The sequence below is a fragment of the Phocoena sinus genome, chromosome 11, assembly GCF_008692025.1.
Source record: "Phocoena sinus isolate mPhoSin1 chromosome 11, mPhoSin1.pri, whole genome shotgun sequence".
Taxonomy (NCBI): domain Eukaryota; kingdom Metazoa; phylum Chordata; class Mammalia; order Artiodactyla; family Phocoenidae; genus Phocoena; species Phocoena sinus.
Window position 1 is genome coordinate 38,482,034 of NC_045773.1, and position 18,215 is coordinate 38,500,248.

Sequence of the window (18,215 nt, forward strand, 5' to 3'; positions counted from 1 at the left end):
AATGGACTGCTGTAGTTCAGCAGGGGTTGAGCTGAGTAAGACAGGGACAGTCAAGTGGAGAGAGTCTGAGCCCGGGCATGGGTGGGAGCCCTTGGTGAGGTGGCCCAGTGTTCAGCACAAGTTCAGAGTCCAGCCTCACTATAGCTGTAGGCCTCTGGGGAAACTACTCCAGCTTAGGGTTCCTCATGAAGGCTGTCCACCTCAGCTCCCCTACCTCCAGCCAGCACATTCCTCAGGATGGCCCCCAGGAGTGAGCCAGAGGACCTGAAAGAAGACCCAGCTGACCTCTGGGGCAGGAGTGGACCCTGCCCTAAGAAGGGCTGATGCCCTTTTCAGTCACCCTGTTCCCCGGCATGGCCCAGCCTACGTGGGTCACCAGGAACATCCCAGGAGGCTCAGCAGTGAAGGCCCAGCCCCATTCACTCTACCATGAGACCTTCTTAGGACAGAGCCCAAGGCACAGTGCAGAAAGGTTCTACCTCCCTGCTGGGGACTCTCCCAGTTATGCCACAACTGAACCATCTCACTGGCCAGGGAAACAGAAGACCTAGGAAGTGTTTGGGAGAATAGTGTCCATGGAATATGGTCTTCAGACTATAGAGTGAATCACCTTCATGCAGTCTCTGAGTGCTGGACCAAGATACTGTGCCACTAAAACCAACCCATGCTGGAAAATGTGTCTGTAGGTGGCATAGGCCAAGGATACACTGGAATGAGTCACTTACTGTCCCAGGAAATGGCAGCACAGCCCCTGCCCTTGGCCCCACCCCAGATCACATTAGAATGGGTATGGCAGCAGGCCACCTGCCCAGACCCCAAAGCCCCTCTGGAGCAGCCACAGGCTTGGTGGGTGCTGCTCACACTGCCCACATGCCCTGGGTCTCTTTTCTGTCTGCTTGCTGTTTCTGTTCCTTCCCTGAATCCTGGAAAGGGCACCAAACCACTGCCTCTGGGGCCAGGGTGATGCCAGGCTAGCTGTCTCTGACTGCTACCGGTGTTCTTCTGGTCAGCGGTCAGCCTCCAGGTGTCCCTGCTGGCTACCCTGATCCTTGTAGGGCTTCCAGCTTCTTGCCGTTCAGCACCTATTCTGGGTGGGGGTGGGAAGAGATAGTCACAATTAGATAAGTGTGTATACCTAGGACAGTAGGCACCTAAGAGTGCGGGGTTTACCTGTTTGGGGAGCAAGGAAGGGACAACAGGCAAACAGGAAAGGTGTTCCTAGTGGAGCAACGAGCATGTGCAAAGGGATGAACCTGGTATGAAACCTGGTATGGTAAAGAACCTTGTCCGACTGGGTAACAGTGAAGCTGGAGGAGTCTTTAAAGCCTAGGGTTCTCAAACTCCAGGTAAAAGTCTGGCAGTGGGGAGCCACAGAATGTTTTAAAGCTGCAGAGTGACATGGTCATATTGTGGTTACAGAGGTCCCCCTGCTGTCATTAGGATGATCTCTTTGCGTTGGAGAAAGAGGCTGGCACTAGTTCTCTGGAGTAGTGTTCAGAGGGGAGTGAGAGCCCAAAGAGGGCAAAGTGGCTAGCACTCCTTCAAGGTGACAAATGCAAGGGCAGTGGGGTAGGTCCTTAGCTGAACGTGGGCCAGGACTTGTGAACTCACCTTGAGAAAGTGATTGTATTCGGCACTGCAAGGCTCCATTAGCTGACTTCCCCCACATGGCTTGCCTGCCCCCCTCCCACAGACCAAGTGGATGAGGAGGGAGGAAGGGGCACTCTGTGGATGCCTGCTGTCAAAGACCAAGGCTACCTCAGAGGAGATGCCAGCCTGGGGGCAGCCAACAACTTGGCCACATGATGGCAGCAGAGAACCAACTGTTGACTGCTGCACATCCACCCCCAAAACAGGTGAACGGGGAGGACCCCTCAGGTTTCCTCCCAACCCCTATAAGTCTCTCCCAATGTCCTGAGGCAGAATAGGGGTCACAAGAACCCATGTCTCAGCACCGGGCAGGGAATGTTTCATATTAGTTTTGCCCTGCATGACTATCTTTAGACATGTTGACTGTGGAACACAGGAATGGTGCCATAATTTCTGATGTGTGTTTATTCATTTCCGGGCCAATTCTGGTTAGCGAAGGGAGTGCCTTTTATGTTGCCTCAGGCACAGTATCCTCCCAGCACTGGGTGTGGCCGCCCCCGTGCTGTTTCCACCCTGTCACCAGATGCTCATTAAGCTCCAGCCTGGAGGGGTAGGGGAGTCCTGCATTAGGAATGGGGGATGGGGGGAGTCAGGTATCCAGAGTAAACTGTGCTGGGGTAGGTGTAGCACAGGGTCTGTGGGACCCACAAGATGGACTTGTCACCGCCTGGATCAGGTAGGCTTCCCGGAGGAGATGCCACCTAAGTTACAAGAGAAGGAAGGGAAAAGGGTGCTCCTGGAAGGAAGAACAAGGAGTATGGGCTGGATGGTGAGTAGAGGAGACACTTGTAGGGTCAGGCTGAATCCTGTTGGGCTGAGGGCTCCTCTCCCCACCCCCACCCGTTACCCTCCAAAGCTCTGGGACTCACAGTTCACAGGTCCCTCAGACCTCAGCCTTGGGCCACCCTGTGATGCTTTCCCTCCCTCCAGGGTCCAGGCCCACCTGGCTGAAGGGGATGTCAGGCTAAGGATGTACCCCAGGGCCCCCCTCCAGTGTTGCGGGGAGCCAAGTTACCAAGGAGCAGATGCTGAGAGATGGTAAGAGCAGACCTGAGTTGACTCCCCTATCCCTGCCCCGCATATATCACAGCCTGGAGAGAGAACTCTGGGTTACCACCTAGCGAGAACTACACCCTCATTTCAGAGACTGAGAGGCTGAGGCCCAGCATGGCTTACAGAGCAGGTTAGAGGTGCCCTGAGAGCCAAAGCCCATGTTTCCCTCATATCAGGGAGGCCCTGGAGCAGAGCCAGGAATGAAGGCCAACATTTTGTGTTTTATTGTCCCCATCCTACAGCTTCCACCTACTGAGGCAGCAGTGGACAGACCAGAGCTAGGGTTGGGCCTCCACATAAGTTGCTTCTCCTCTGACTCTAATGTCCAGCCAACAGGGCTGGCCCCATCTTATAAATCCCACCTGCCCTGGGCAGGCGGGATGCAATGCACCATGCTGACACCATCCTGTCGCTGTCAACCCAGGGCAGGCCCACAGAGGGATAGTCTCTGCCCACAGAGGCTAGTGCCACGCCTGAGGTCTCTCCACACCTCCCCTCTGGTTCTCCACACATTCCTGGCCTCTGTTCCCTACACTGTGGGTCCCCCAGGCCCTGCCTGGAACGGGTGTCTGAGGATGTTGCTGTATCCTGGCGCCAAGAGAAGAAATAGGCCAGGTGGTCCTCAAATGCGCTGAGGCAACACGCCCCCTCACTTCGCCCAGTCGGTCGTGGGGGGTGGGACGGGACAGCTCAGATCTACTTAACCTCTCTCCAGGCCACTCCACGCACACCCACCCACAGGCCACTGAGAAAAAGGGGACCAAGTGTAGGTGTAGGACCCAGGCTTCCGAGGGCCAGGAAAGTCGAACAGGCAGAAGGGCTGGGCTAGGCCAGGCATAGAGCAGGCCCCGCCCACAGCCCCGCCCCCACACCCTGGCCCCGTCCGCCCCGCCCCTGGCACTCAGACTTTGCTCCAAGCACCGGCTGGGACCGGCAGCTAGGGCAACAGGTGCGGCGGCCTCTCTGCGTGTGTGTACGCCCGCGCCAGGTGCTCAGACCCGAGGGCAGGAGAAGGCGGCGGGCATCTCAGGAGTCCCGGTGGGGTCGGTGCCCCAGGGCTCCCAGGACCGGCGCTCGACGCTTGTCCAAACCCAGACTTCTCGTTGGCTCCCAGCCAGGCCCGGGCCTGCAGGAACCTCCGCGGGTCGCCATCTGGGCCTCGATGGAGCTCCACCCGCCGCCATTGCAGCCCTTCCTGTTACTACTGCTGCTACTGCTGCTGCTGCTTCTGCCGGCGGTGCCCGAGACGGGAGGGTCCTGGCAGTGCCCGCGCATCCCCTATGCTGCCTCCTGCGACTTTGACGTGGAGTACTTGGTGCCCAGCTTCTCGGCCGGCCGGCCGGTACAGGCTGTGGCAACCTACGAGGGCGGCAGGGAAGGGAGTGCCGTGTTCGTGGCCACACGCAATCGCCTGCACGTGCTTGGGCCTGATCTGCAGCCAGTTGAGAGCCTGGCCACCGGCCCTGCTGGGGCCCCTGGCTGCCAGACGTGTGCGGCCTGTGGCCCAGGCCCCCACGGCCCACCGGGAGACACAGATGCGCAGGTTCTGGTGCTGGAGCCGGTGCTGCCTGCACTGATCAGTTGTGGCTCCAGCCTTTGGGGACGCTGCTTCCTGCATGAGCTAGAGCCCCGCGGGACAGCCCTGCACCTGGCGCCACCAGTCTGCCTTTTCTCGGCGCACCACAATCATCCGGAGGACTGTCCCGACTGTGTAGCCAGCCCGCTGGGCACCCTCGTGACCGTGGTTGAGCAGGGCCATGCCTCCTACTTCTACGTGGCATCCTCACTGGACTCGGCGGTGGCCGCCAGCTTCAGCCCACGATCAGTGTCCATCCGGCGCCTCAAGGCCGACGCCTCAGGATTTGCACCAGGCTTTGCAGCACTGTCAGTGGTGCCTGAGCACCTGGCTTCCTACCGCATCGAATACGTGTACAGTTTCCGTGCAGGAGCCTTCGTCTATTTCCTGACTGTGCAGCCAGCCAACGTGGTAGATGCTCCTGGCGCCTTACACACGCGCCTGGTACGGCTCAGCGCTGTCGAGACTGACCTGGGTGACTACCGCGAGCTGGTCCTCGACTGCCGTTTTGCACCTAAACGCCGGCGACGTGCGGCCCATGAGGGCGCGCAGCCCTACCCGGTGTTGCAGGCGGCCCACGCTGCTCCAGTGGGCGGGCGACTGGCCACTGAGCTGAGCATCGCTGAGGGCCAGGAAGTGCTATTCGGGGTCTTCTCGGCTAGCAGAGACAGCGGCCCAGGTGTGGATCCCAACTCTGTCGTCTGTGCGTTCCCTGTAGACTTGCTGGACACTCTCATCGAGCAGGGTGTGGAGCGCTGTTGTGAGCCTCCTGTCCACCCTGGCCTCCGGCGAGGCCTCGACTTCTTCCAGTTGCCCAGTTTTTGCCCTGACCCGGTGAGCAGAAAGAAAGGGCCCTCGCTTGTGAGCAGTGTGCACATGCTTCTCTTCCAGCACTGAGAGGATCTGGGACGGGGAGGGCAGGCAGGGAGAAGTTTTCTCTTCCACCCAGTTTCTTAGGGGGTGGTGTGAGGGAATCAGCCAAACAAAGACCACACTGGAAGCTTATCTCCCAGCCAGGCTAGACCCTGTTGCTACACCATTTTGCTCTTTCACCCTCTCACTTTCCGTGGCCCCTTGCTTTTTTAGGTAATCTCTCTTGTTATGCGAAAATTGGATTACATCATAACTGTCTCTCTACCAGGCACACTTCCAAACTCTGGGTACAATGATGGTTGTCCCTTCCTACCTGCCCACCACATATACCCTTAGGGACACACAAAACAACAGCACCCTCCCCCCCACAGGCAGATACTCACAAATTCGCCCAGACTCACATCTACTCACCAACACGTTTTCGCTTTCCCTGCGGGAATACTTGTTTTGCTCTGCTTTCTCAAGAGGGTGGGGCAGGAGTTGTCAGAGAATGCTCCCCTCCACCCCTGTTCCAGAGAGCCTTCCGGGCCTTGGAAGATGGGGGCTTGTCAGGGAGCCTGCATGCCTTGGGCTTTCCGGACCCACTCACCCCTCATTGTTCTCCGTGGGGTGACTGGGGGAGGATTCAGGACATAGTGAGAAGGTGGCTTGGCTCTAGTAAATTCCAGGAGGCTCACCCCGGACTTGTGCAAGCAACTAAATATCTGGGGATGAGTAAAGGCCTAGGAGGGGCTGGTTGGATTTGGTTCACCATGTAGGAGTCCCAGACTTTCACCATAGTTGGGGCCCTTCTCACCCCAGGCAGGAGGTCTCCCAGCCTATGCTGAACTAGGTGCTCCTTCCTGCAGACCCTACCCAGGTTCTCTTCAGCCATGGTGTCAGGGAGCTAGAGCAGAGAGTAAGAGGACATTCCTTAAAATGCTTGCCTGATGACAAACCCAAAACTTATCCCTTGAAGCCATTGAAACAGTCCCACCCTACATTACAAGAGATTAAGCCAAGGAAATGGGGTGAACGAACAAACAAGTGGCATTGGACAAGTGGCCTTTCAGGGAGCTAACCCACAGTCACTGCTCTCTGAGTCTTTGGCTGCCCTGGCGCTCTGGCCCTGCTGTGACATTCTTCACTGACTCCTTTCGCTCTGATTGATGCCCCAGTGGTGGGAGAGAATTTACACACAATGAGGGGTGGGGGGATCTTCTGCCTCCCTCCTTCAACTGACTCCCTCTGGGTTGAGGAGGCCCTAGGGGTTGAGATCCCTAGTCTGGGTCTGGGCAGCCCTGACTGCCCTCCTCTCCTTCTCTCTGGGGAGTCAGAACCTCTCCCTGACTTGGCTAGTGGTCAGGGGATCAGAAGACACCCAGTACGACTTGGCAGTGCAAGGCTCCAAAAGGACTAATCTCAAGCCCTGGAGCCCAGGGGCAAACAGGCAGCGGTGCAGCTCTGACCAGCGTAGGGCCTCTATTCCACCCCACAGCCCCACCTGTCCCTGAGTCATACTGAAAACACCTGGCTGGCTTCCTGCTAGGGCCAGGACTTTTACTCACCTCCAGTGAGGACAGAGTCCCAGTCCCCACCCACCCACCCTATAGACCCAGTGTGTGGAGTTTCAGAGCCCAGCTCTATGCTGAGGTCTTGTTCCCAAGACTTATAATCAGCACTGAGGTCTCAGGACTGAGTTAAGCATACTTAGTCTGATAGGGGCCTTCTATCAGCCTTGAGGAGTACCCTTAGGGCTGGCAAGGGAGGGTCCCAAGCTACCGGGCTACAGAGCCCTGCCTCCACCTTGCACCCAGCTCCAATACCCTGCATCCATCCCCTCACTGCCTCGTTTCTCAGAAGCTTCCACAGCTCTGCACTGGGGCACTGAGTGTCCCCCAAACACCCACCTGCTAAGAGCAGGGGAGAAATTAGTGTCTTCTCTTACCCGGGCCTTCAGGCCTTGGTTTATCCCTCCTGTACCCTGAAGGAAGTACAGGTAGCAGCTGGAGGTACAGAAAGACCTTTGGCGTCTCAGGGGGAAGGACGACGTCACCAACCCTGTGCTGGCCAGTTAACCTCAGAGTTCAGCCCCTTAAGCAGGTGGAGAGACTGAAGGCTGAAGAGGGGACAGGGTTTGTTGAGGTGCAGGGCAGGACCAGGAGGGGGCAGGAGAGGACTCTGGTCAGGAACTCAGACTTCCGACCTGGTTGTCTTCTGAGAGGCGATAAGGCCTTTGACATGTGAGCAAACCTCTCTGAGCCAGTTTCCTTATCTATAAAATGGGGGTGATGAGAGAACCCACTCTACAGCGTGGCTGTGAGGACAGAATGGGGTTGGCTCTGTAAAACTCAGTAGCTCATTATCAGAATGGCCATGGCAGGGTAGGGCAAGGCGTAGGGGGAGCCAGCATTCCAGCCTTGGCCTTCTTCCCTGGCCTTGCTACATCTGAGAGCCCCATGGAGGCAGTGGGGTAACTGGCAGGACTGGGGCCTTCTCCAGCCAGGCCAGGTGAGGGGTGGGAGTTTAGGCTGCTGTGGTCACTGACAGAAGCCCCAAGGGGTCAGTTCATGGAGATGAGCCCTGACTCCTTCCCTGACCCTCCCCAGCCTGGCCTGGTGGTTCCCAGCCCCAAAACCAGCTGCCGCCACTTCCCTCTGCTGGTCAGCAGCAGCCTCTTACGGGTGGACCTATTCAACGGGCTGTTAGGACCAGCGCAGGTCACTGCATTGCACGTGACACGTCTCGACAATGTCACAGTGGCCCACATGGGCACAGCCGATGGGCGCATCCTGCAGGTAGGTCCCTCATCTCCACGGCCCCTTGTCCTGGGATCCCTGTCCCCATTTTGCTCACAGCCGACCTGTCCCAGGTGGAGCTGGCCAGGTCTCTCAACTACTTGCTGTACGTGTCCAACTTCTCACTGGGCAGCAATGGGCAGCCTGTGCATCGGGATGTCAGTCGCCTTGGGGACCACCTGCTCTTTGCCTCTGGGGACCAGGTAAGGTGGGCAGGGTAGGGCCTGGGGCTGGGCTGTTGGGAGCACAGCTTCTCCATCAGATCCAAGGAGGCATTGACACACAGGTCCCCCCACCCTGATCTACAGTAGGACCGGGGTTCTAAGGGGCTTAGTCTCCCCACTTCAGCCACCCCTAAGCCACCTGTTTGTCCAAGGTCTTCCAGGTACCTATCCAGGGCCCTGGCTGCCACCACTTCCTCACCTGTGGGCGTTGCCTGCGGGCACAGCGTTTCATGGGCTGTGGATGGTGTGGGGGCATGTGTGGCCGGCAGAAGGAGTGTCCTGGCTCCTGGCAACAGGACCATTGCCCACCCGAGCTTACTAAGGTATGGCTTGCCTGGCAGGGCACAGGTAAGTGTGGGACAAACCGGGCCTGGGGTGGAGGTCAGCAGGTCTTAACCATGATCTTCCTCAGGCCTGGGATGTCTTCAGTGTTTACAAGGAGAACATTCTTTTCTTTTAATTTTTAATAAATTTATTTATTTATTTATTTTGGCTGCATTGGCTTGGGTCTTCGTTGCTGCGCATGGGCTTTCTCTAGTTGCGGTGAGCGGGGGCTACTCTTCATTTCGGTGCATGTGCTTCTCATTGCGGTAGTTTCTCTTGTCGCGGAGCATGGGCTCGAGGCGCGCGGGCTTCAGTAGTTGTGGCTCACGGGCTCTAGAGCGCAGGCTCAGGAGTTGTGGCGCACGGGCTTAGTTGCTCCGCGGCGTGTGGGATCTTCCCGGACCAGGGATTGAACCCGTGTCTCCTGAATTGGCAGACGGATTCTTAACCACTGTGCCACCAGGGAAGTCCCAAGGAGGGTATTCTTGGCAGAGGGGATGGCACATGCAAAGACTTAGAGGCAGAAAAGTATTGGGTGAGGACAAGCAAGTGACCTAGAGTGACTGGAGTGTGGGGCAGGCAAGGAGTGTGGCAGAAAACTTAGGGAAAAAGCAAACAGGGCTGAGAGTCCTGACCCATAAAGGGACTCAGGCTATCTTCTCCTCCCCTCTCAGTTCAGCCCCCACAGTGGACCCCTAAGGGGCAGCACAAGACTGACCCTGTGTGGCTCCAACTTCTACCTGCATCCTCCTGGTCTGGTGCCTGAGGGCACCCATCAGGTCACTGTGGGTCAAAGTCCCTGCCGACTGCTGCTCAAAGGCAACTCAAACCTCAGGTACGACTTGGTCCCTGCCCTTTCTATCCCTGATGGGGATAACCAAGCAGCCCCTTCCCTGTGAAACCCTGTCCTCTGCTTGTATGGGGCAAGGAGGTATGAGGCAAGCTGTAGTAGCTCTGGTTGCTTTCTGTCTGGGGGGACATCTCTGTCCCTTCTTGAGCCTACATATGCCCTACCTGTCTGTTGAGTCATGGCAAAGCTAGTCCCTTCCCCGTCAGATCCTGCCGACCCTAGATGAAGCCATGGCTAGAGAGATGCTATCTTCAAGCTCAGATGAGGCCTGTGATTTGTGGTGGGCATGCAACCAGGCCTGTGTGACCCCTGGCTGACCTTGAGTTCCCCTGATGTCCCAGCCAAGTACCCCGGAAGGACTTTGTAGAGGAGCTTGAGTGTGAACTGGAGCCCTTGGGCACGCAGGAAGCCGGGCCTGCCAACGTCAGCCTCACTGTGACCAACATGCCACTGGGCAAGCACTTCCGGGTAGATGGCACCTCCATGCTGCGAGGTTTCTCTTTCATGGTGAGGCCACTTTTCCTTGTTTGTGCCCTTGGCCAACTGCGCAGTTCGGGCAGGGAAGAGTCTAGAGTGGAGTGCCTCCTGCTCCAAGCTAAGCCACCTCCATGCCCTCTTAGGAACCTGTGCTGACAGCAGTACAACCCCTCTTTGGTCCACGGGCAGGGGGTACCTGCCTCACCCTTGAAGGCCAAGGCCTGTCTGTTGGCACCAGCCGGGCTGTGCTGGTCAATGGGACTGAGTGCCTGCTGAAACGGTAAGTGCCAGTGGGAAAGGGGATGGGAGGCCACAGGGTCCCACATAGGGGAGCTCTCACCAGGTGGGGCTTGAATCCCCGACAGGGCAGGGGGAGGAGGGCTCAGTCACTCAGTGTAGGGAACAGGTCCAGGAAGAAGTGTCTTCTGCTCCCTCCAGCCCAGAGGTGGTTTGGGATGGCAAGAGAGCCCATTACAGAGTCCACTGGCTGCAGCCAAGGCTGTGGGGGGAACCTGTTCCCTCCCTGACTTCTTGGAGGCCTTTCTGGGACCACCCTATCTTCAGACAGACCCATGGAGTATGGGCAAGTTGAGGAGATGACCAACAGAGGAATTGGGAGGGGTCAGCAGGCTCCTGGAGGAGTCGGGCCTAGCCATCACATGGAGGGTGCCCCTGAGCCTAATCCCCCTGTTCTGCAGGGTCAGCGAGGGGCAACTTTTATGTACCACACCCCCCGGGGCTGCTACCGCCCGCGTTCCCATTCGCCTGCAGGTGGGGGGCGCCGAAGTGCCTGGCTCCTGGAACTTCCACTATCAGGAAGACCCCATCATGCTGGGTATCAGCCCCAACTGTGGCTACACGTAAGTGCCACCTCCTTGCCCACTCTGGTCTCCTAAGAATGAGGGATCCAGCCTCGGAGAGCACCCCAAGTCCACCACCCTGCTCTCCTCCACAGTGGTTCCCACGTCACCATCCATGGCCAGCATCTGACTTCAGTGTGGCACCTCGTGCTGTCATTCCATGATGGGCGCAGGGCAGTGGAGAACAAGGTGAGTGGGCACTGGTAGCTGCCGAGTGGGCACTGGCCAGGAGGGAGGAAGGCCACACCAGTCCCCTGAGTTCCAGCCCCAGCCCATGCTGGGCTGAGGGGTCTGGGGTGGCTGTAGGTGGTGTACCGGGCTAACCACTCTCGCATGGACCCAGCAGTGTGAGGGGCAGCTCCCGGAGCAGCACTGGTGCCGCCTGCCCGAATACGTGGTCCGAGGACCACAGGGGTGGGTGACGGGGAACCTGAGTGCCCAGGGGGATGGAGCTGCTGGCTTCACACTGCCTGGCTTTCGCTTCCTGCCCCCACCCCACCCACCCAGCATGGACCTGGTCGCACTGAAGCCTGAGGAGTATGCCGTTAAGTTTGAGGTAAGTGGGGAGGATAGGGGGTGGAGACTGGAGCGTTAAGGCTGCAGCCTGCCCGAAAGAGATGGGGGCAATGGCCAGCCCTCATGACTGTCTCTGCAGTACATTGGGCTGGGCGCTGTGGCTGATTGTGTGGATGTGAACGTGACCGTGGGTGGTGAGAGCTGCCAGCATGAGCTGCGGGGGGATGTGATTGTCTGCCCCCTTCCCCCCTCCCTGCAACTTGGCAAGGACGGTGCTCCACTGCAGGTAGGCAGCTCAGCTGGCCCTCTATGGGAAACATGGGTTGAGGACCTACAGGCTGGGCCTGAGCTGCCACCTGCCTCCAGGTCTGCGTGGATGGTGGGTGTCACATCCTGGGCAAGGTAGTGCGGCCAGGTCTGGAAGGGGTCCCACAGAGCACACTCCTCGGTGTCCTACTGGCCCTGCTCCTGCTTGTGGCTGTACTGGCCACCATACTGGTCTTCAGTTACCACCAGAGAAAACAGCTAGGTGAGCTCTTCACTCCCATCCTGACCCAACCCCACCCCCAAACTCTGACATCTCCAAGTCCCTATATCCTCTCTCTGCCCAGGCCTTAGGGGTCTGCCCACACCTTCTGGGTAGGGGTCAGCCTCTAGGAGCTTGGAGTGGCTGGCTACCAGGAGCCATTTTTCCACAGTCCTTTCTCCGAACCTGGATGACTTGGCATCCCTGGACCGGACCACTGGAGCCATGCCTCTGCCTCTGCTCCGCTCAAGCTCTGACTATAGAAATGGCCTTGGTGAGATGGTGGAGGTGCTAGAAGCTGGGACCATACTCTCTGGTCCACCAGCCCCTCATTCCCTCTCTTCCTCAGCAGCCCCTGCCATTGATGGCCGGGATTCCACCACTCAGGTCCACAGAGCATCCTTCTCAGGCAACGGGGATGGGTCCCATGTCCCACTGCTGCGGAAAGAGTCCATCCAGCTTGGGGACCTGAACTCTGCACTCCTGGCCGAGGTCAAGGATGTACTGATTCCCCACGAGCGGGTAGTCACCCACACTGACCGAGTCATTGGCAAAGGTATGGGGGCCAGGCCAGGTGGGGTTGGGGCTCAAGGGATAGTTGGGCAGGACTCTGAGCCTCCATTTGCTCATCTGTGAAATAGGAATTCTGTCTTCCGTGAGTTCTGGTGCAGATTAAGTGGGTGTGGGAGGGCTGCAGGCTCTGCCATCATGAAGCTGCTGCTTGTCTTTAATGTCAGGTTGGCCAGTTGGGGCTCTGAGGTCTGGTTGCCAGTGGGAGGGTGTGGTGTGAGCCCTGGGCACTGGGCCCCCTCTCACTGTCTCTCCCTCATCAGGTCACTTTGGAGTTGTTTACCATGGAGAATACACAGATGAGGCCCAGAATCAAATCCACTGTGCCATCAAGTCGCTGAGTCGTAAGTGGAGCAGAGGCTGGGAGGATACTCGTCCCTGCTGTGCTACCACTGCGCTGAGTGACCTTGAGCAGGAGACCTTTCTTCTCTGTTTCCCCATCTGACCCTTGTAAAGGGCCTCCCTGCCCTGGGCCTGACTCCAGCCTCTCTGCAGGCATCACGGAGGTGCAGGAGGTGGAGGCCTTCCTGCGTGAGGGGCTGCTCATGCGCAGTCTGCACCACCCAAATGTGATGGCTCTTATTGGTATCGTGCTGCCGCCTGAAGGGCTGCCCCGCGTGCTGCTGCCCTATATGCACCACGGAGACCTGCTCCAATTCATCCGCTCACCCCAGCGGGTCAGTGCTCAGCTGGCCCTGGATTGGGGGGCTTGGGCAACAGCTGGGGATGGAGCTGCTCCGTCCTCACCTACTGACCCACCTGTGCCCCCAGAACCCCACAGTGAAGGACCTCATCAGCTTCGGCCTGCAGGTGGCCCGTGGCATGGCATACCTGGCAGAGCAGAAGTTTGTGCACCGGGACCTGGCTGCTCGGAACTGCATGTGAGCAGCCAGAGTGAAGTTGGGGTGAAGCTAAGGGGCAGAGCATCAGGACGTGCAGCTAAAGGTGCCTCAGGGAAGGCCCATGCTCCAGTCCTTGCTGTGCAGCCCTGGGCATGTCCTTCCCTCTCTGGGCTTCAGTTTTCCTGTCTGTCCAATGCAGGCTTGAGTCGGACACTGTGGCTCAGAAACCTTGTAAGGGCCTGAAACAGGTGGGTTCAGGGCCTGGTGGGGGCCCGTCCTGAGTGTGATTCTCCCCTCCCAGGCTGGATGAGTCATTCACAGTCAAGGTGGCTGACTTTGGTCTGGCCCGCGATGTCCTGGACAAGGAGTACTACAGTGTCCAACAGCGCCGCCATGCTCGCCTACCTGTCAAATGGATGGCACTAGAGAGCCTGCAGACCTACAGATTCACCACCAAGTCCGACGTGGTTAGGCCCCACCTGCCCCAGAGTCCACACGGCCTCAGAGAACACTTGGCCTTGCCCATTGATCTCCGGATGGTGATGAGCCCGGGGAATCCCCACGCTGGGCAGCCCCACAGCCCATTCGCCCACCTCTGGGCAGGTGTCAGGGCAAGAGGAGGCTGGGAACTCATTGGCTTCTCACAGACAATCCAGGCCCTGCCCAGCCCCAGCTCTGGACGGCTCTGGTGGTGGGCGGGGACAGAGGGAAATGCTTTTGAGGTATTGAGGAATGGGCTCTGACTGGGGGGGTTGAGCCCCTCATTTCCAGCTAGAGGGCTCTGGGAGGTAGAGGACCTGGGGGGGGCCCACCTGTCCCCCCCAGGGCGAGAGCTGAGTCCCTTCACCTGTCCCCTCCCACAGTGGTCGTTTGGTGTCCTCTTATGGGAACTGCTGACACGGGGTGCCCCACCGTACCCCCACATCGACCCTTTTGACCTCATGCATTTCCTGGCCCAGGGTCGGCGCCTGCCCCAGCCTGAGTACTGCCCTGATTCTCTGTGAGTATGTGGAAATGGCGATGGGGAGGGAGCTGGGCCCCAGAGACAAGGAGGGGAGGAGGGGGCCAGAGACAGAGTTCTTGCCTGGCTCTCTGATTCTCTGGTTGACCTAGAAAGGGACCCTCTCTGGACCTCAGTTTCCTCATCTGTGGTTCCACCACCGTTCGAGGCTTGGTGCTGGAGGGATATCATGGTTGCCATGGTAACACCATTCCCAACTCAGAGTCTGGGTTGAGGCCAGTGATTTGATTTCCCAGCACTCTTCTCCCCTCACCACGCCAAGAGGGGCTGTTTTCCATTTATTCTACTTACTTAACCTCAAGGAAAGGTTCCATTAGCTCTCACACTAGCCCCCTCCACGTCTCCAGATCAGAATGTTTTCTTCATTGGATATAGTTTCAGATTCCCTGTTCCCAGAGGCATGGCAGCAGCTGTGTTTCATCAGTGCCTGTCACGTGGTTCAGCTTCATAAGCAGCATGCATGCCTTAGCTGTGCTGAGGTCTTTGAGGTTAGAACAGGAAAAGCCAGGTCATAGGTAAAGGTGGTTGATGATTACTGTCTCACTCAGCTTGTGCTCCAGAAGGGTATGAGTCACCCTTCCTCACAGCCCTGCCTGCCTTGATTTTGCTTTTTATTATTGATTTCACTAATGAACCCGGTTCAAAGTAAGGGAAATTAACTTCACTGCCTATCTGCCTCCAGGTCAGGCTCCCTGAAACAGACTCTGAGATGGAGGTTTACATGCAGGGGGTTTATTGGTAGGTTAGGGGTGAGGGAAGCAGGACTAGGTAGGGGGAGAAGCTGGGCTGTGATGCAGATGCAGCAAAGGCTGCAGTCCATCCCCTGGGGACCTCTGGAATTGGGATGGCCCTTCAGAGTTTTCTGAAATTGAGACCAAGGGGCCCAGGTCTTTGCTCCAGACATCCATTAGTCCCTGCTTACAGATGTCCCTGAGGAAGGAGTGTGAGCTTGGAGGAGGCATTTCTTTTCTGCCTAGGCCAGTTCCTAGAGGGGGCCTCAGCCAAGAGCCATCAGAAGTCACAGGGAGAATGAAGGGGGGAAACTGGGTGGCATACCATAGCATCCTCCATACCAGGGGAAGTCCCTTCTCTCTGGGCTTCAGTTTCCTCATCTGCAAAGTTGGAATGATAACAGTACCACCCTCAGAGGTCTGAGAATTATATGAGATTATTGTGTGTAGGTCACTTTTAGTATCATTTAAGGCAGGGATGACATTTCCAAGATAAAGGGTCATGTGTTAGGACCCAACAGACAAACCTAGAGAAACTCTGCTTGGAATCCATGGTGCCATGAGCTGCCCCACACATCTCAGGGCTTTTAATCCCCATTTCACTGGACCTGGGCTTCCTTCCTGGAAGACGTGATGATAACCATGATAGCTTGTGAGCCGGGCCCTAAGCTAAGAACTTCACAGGAATCCTCTCACTTTATGCCCCAATAGCTCTGTGATCAGAGAAGACTCCAGAGGCACACACAGGTTAAGGAACTTGCTCAAGATCACATAACCCAGGTCACAGGACACAGGAATCCAGCCTCTCAGCCCTGAGGCAATTTGACCTCTGCCAGGGTGGGAAGGCAGTCGAGAAGAGCTGCCCCTAATTGGCTGATGCAAGGCACCGGGCCCTGTCACCCGCTCTCCATCCCATGTGGCCTGCCAGGGGGCTAACAGCAGGTGGATAACACAGAATCTCTGGGTAGGGGTGCACGGTGCCCCTCATGTTTTCCTCTACCTGCTAGGTACGCAGTAATGCAGCACTGCTGGGCTGCAGACCCTGCAGCACGACCCACCTTTGGAGCACTGGCAGGGGACGTGGAACGCTTGGTGGCCGCGTTGCAAGGGGACCACTACGTGCAGCTGCCTGTGGCCTACGTGAACGTGGGCCCTGGTGCCCCGGACAAGGCAGAAATGCCCTCGGAATAGTCACCATCCCCACCAGTGCACAGGAGTATAGGTGGCCCGGCCCCTCTCAGAGCCACCAAAGTCCACGTGACCTCAGCCCCAGGCAGGCATTGGGGGGTTGAACCTGCATAGCGGTGGGAGTTAACCCCAAGCTGCCTCTGGGCTGGCCTCTGCCCTGTCCCTGCCCCTTAACCTTCAGGGGCACAGGAGGGCTACAAGGCACATTGGTCTCTCACTCCCCATTGGGGGCCAGTGACAGGATCCTTGATGCAGTGAGTGTTTATGGAGTGTCTGCTGTGTAACTGGCTGCTGGGCACAGGGGACTCAGTGGTGACCACTGGCCCTTAGATCAGTAAATGAACAAATAAATATTTAATTACAAATTGTGGTAAGTGCTATGGAAGAAAAAGACAGGCGGCTTTGAGGGAATGGAGGACAGCCTTAGATAGATGAATAGAGAGGTAAGGGAAACCACCCCAGGAGGTGGCATTTTTGCTGAGACTTTGTCAGGTGGGAACTGTGCCAGAAGCGGTCGGGGGGGGTGGGGGGGGGGGGTGGGGGTGGGGGGGAAGAGAGTTTTTGGCAGAGTGAACAGCACATGCAAATACCCTGAGGCTGGAAAGGGGTTGAGTCAGCAAGAAGGCTCCAGAGAACAGGAAGGGGAGGCCAGGCCCAAATCCAGGTTACAGGGTCCTGGGGGCTTTTGGATGGAACCGAGAGGGGTGGGTTGAATACCCAGATAAGCAGCAGCCAGGTTGGCTTCTCCTATTGCCCAGTCTGCCTGCCCCATTCCCCAGGCCCTAACCCCACTCCAGGGCTCCCTGCTCTACCTGCGGCCTTCCCCCAACTCCCCCCGACACCCCCCCGCCACTGATAAGTCATGGAGACTTGCTCCCCTTCCCCCCAATCCTGCCAGCATTGCTCTTGCAGCCTTGAAAGAGATGAGCCAGCAGCAAGGACTCAGCTCCACACTTTCAAGGCACCAGCTTCAAGGTGCAGACTGCTTAGGCTATTTATACTCGTCAAGGCCACTGTACAATACCCACTAGAGGGGCAGGCTCCACCAGAGAAGGAGAACAGCTTCCTCCTTGTACTATCCCTCCCCCGTGCCCTCAATGCTGAGGGGGTCGCTGGCCTCTGCTCATGTGGATAACTGGAGTATCAGGGTGACTGAGCCCGGGACATGCACTATGGCGGTTCCTCTCTCTCTCTCTTTTTTTTTTTTTTTTTTGCGGTACGCGGGCCTCCCACCGCTGCGGCCTCTCCCGTTGCGGAGCACAGGCTCCAGACGCGCAGGCCCAGCGGCCACGGCTCACGGGCCCAGCCGCTCCACGGCACGCGGGACCCTCCCGGACCGGGGCACGAACCCGCGTCCCCTGCATCGGCAGGCAGACCCCCAACCACTGCGCCACCAGGGAAGCCCTCTCTCTCTCTTTTTTAAAAAAATATTTATTTATTTATTTGTTTGGTTGTGCCGGGTCTTAGTTGCAGCAGGCAGGCTCCTTAGTTGCGGCACGCAGGCTCATTAGTTGTGGCATGCAAACTCTTAGTTGTGGCATGCACATGGGATCTAGTTCCCTGACCAGGGATCGAACCCGGGCCCGCTGCATTGGGAGCATGGAGTCTTAACCACTGTGCTACCAGGGAAGTCCTGGTTCCTCTCTCTTGCTCGGGTCCCCCATGGCCTCTATCTCATTAGTTGGGAGACCCTGGCTCACGCTAAAGGGCGTAGGCTCCCTTCCCTTTGAGTCCCCAGCTCTTTGCCCTGCCATGCATGGAACCCTGGGTTTAGGCAAGAGCTCCCTGGTAAGCAGAGTGGGGGTCTCCTTGGGACTGGAGCTGCCTAGCTGTTTTCTACCCATCTGTTGCCTACTCTGTCACCTCAGGCCAGAGGGAGGCCCAAATATGGGGACCCAAAGGACTCTGAGGACAGGGGTAAAGCTTAAAAGGAGACTCTCACGCTCAAGTGCAAGGGTCTGAAGATCAGGGCCCTATGAGCTGGAGAGGGGAAGAGATGGACTCCATCTGCCTGTTTACCCCTACACCTCTGATGCCAGTGAGTGCAGGCACAGAGGAGGTTGTAGCCTTGCATGCTCTGCCAGGGACCCTTGGGCTCTCTCTCCCCCATTGTGTCATCCCTGAGGCTGGGAGAGAGGTGAGTGGAATGTCCTGGAG

At 57.6% G+C, this 18,215-nt stretch overlaps 1 protein-coding gene across 1 annotated transcript; it reads left to right on the top strand.

Moving 5' to 3' along the window:
- The first annotated feature begins 2,279 nt into the window (after nucleotides 1-2,279).
- Nucleotides 2,280-16,393, top strand: MST1R (macrophage stimulating 1 receptor). The gene is made up of 22 exons (XM_032650530.1): nucleotides 2,280-2,419; nucleotides 2,581-2,688; nucleotides 3,818-5,113; nucleotides 7,741-7,929; nucleotides 8,004-8,132; nucleotides 8,306-8,476; nucleotides 9,152-9,312; nucleotides 9,669-9,834; nucleotides 9,948-10,084; nucleotides 10,503-10,664; nucleotides 10,760-10,853; nucleotides 11,011-11,220; nucleotides 11,320-11,466; nucleotides 11,547-11,709; nucleotides 11,879-11,980; nucleotides 12,056-12,262; nucleotides 12,540-12,620; nucleotides 12,772-12,953; nucleotides 13,048-13,157; nucleotides 13,420-13,585; nucleotides 13,982-14,118; nucleotides 15,878-16,393. The coding sequence occupies exons 2-22, from the start codon at nucleotides 2,686-2,688 to the stop codon at nucleotides 16,059-16,061; spliced, it is 4,197 nt and encodes a 1,398-aa protein (XP_032506421.1). The 5' UTR covers nucleotides 2,280-2,419; nucleotides 2,581-2,685; the 3' UTR covers nucleotides 16,062-16,393.
- Nucleotides 16,394-18,215: the final 1,822 nt, after the last annotated feature.

Excerpts from the sequence above, each read along its gene's own strand:
- MST1R (XM_032650530.1), top strand. Across the intron at positions 8,133-8,305 it reads TCTTTGCCTCTGGGGACCAG|GTCTTCCAGGTACCTATCCA; the intron begins GTAAGGTGGGCA and ends TGTTTGTCCAAG. Across the intron at positions 11,981-12,055 it reads TGACTATAGAAATGGCCTTG|CAGCCCCTGCCATTGATGGC; the intron begins GTGAGATGGTGG and ends TCTCTTCCTCAG.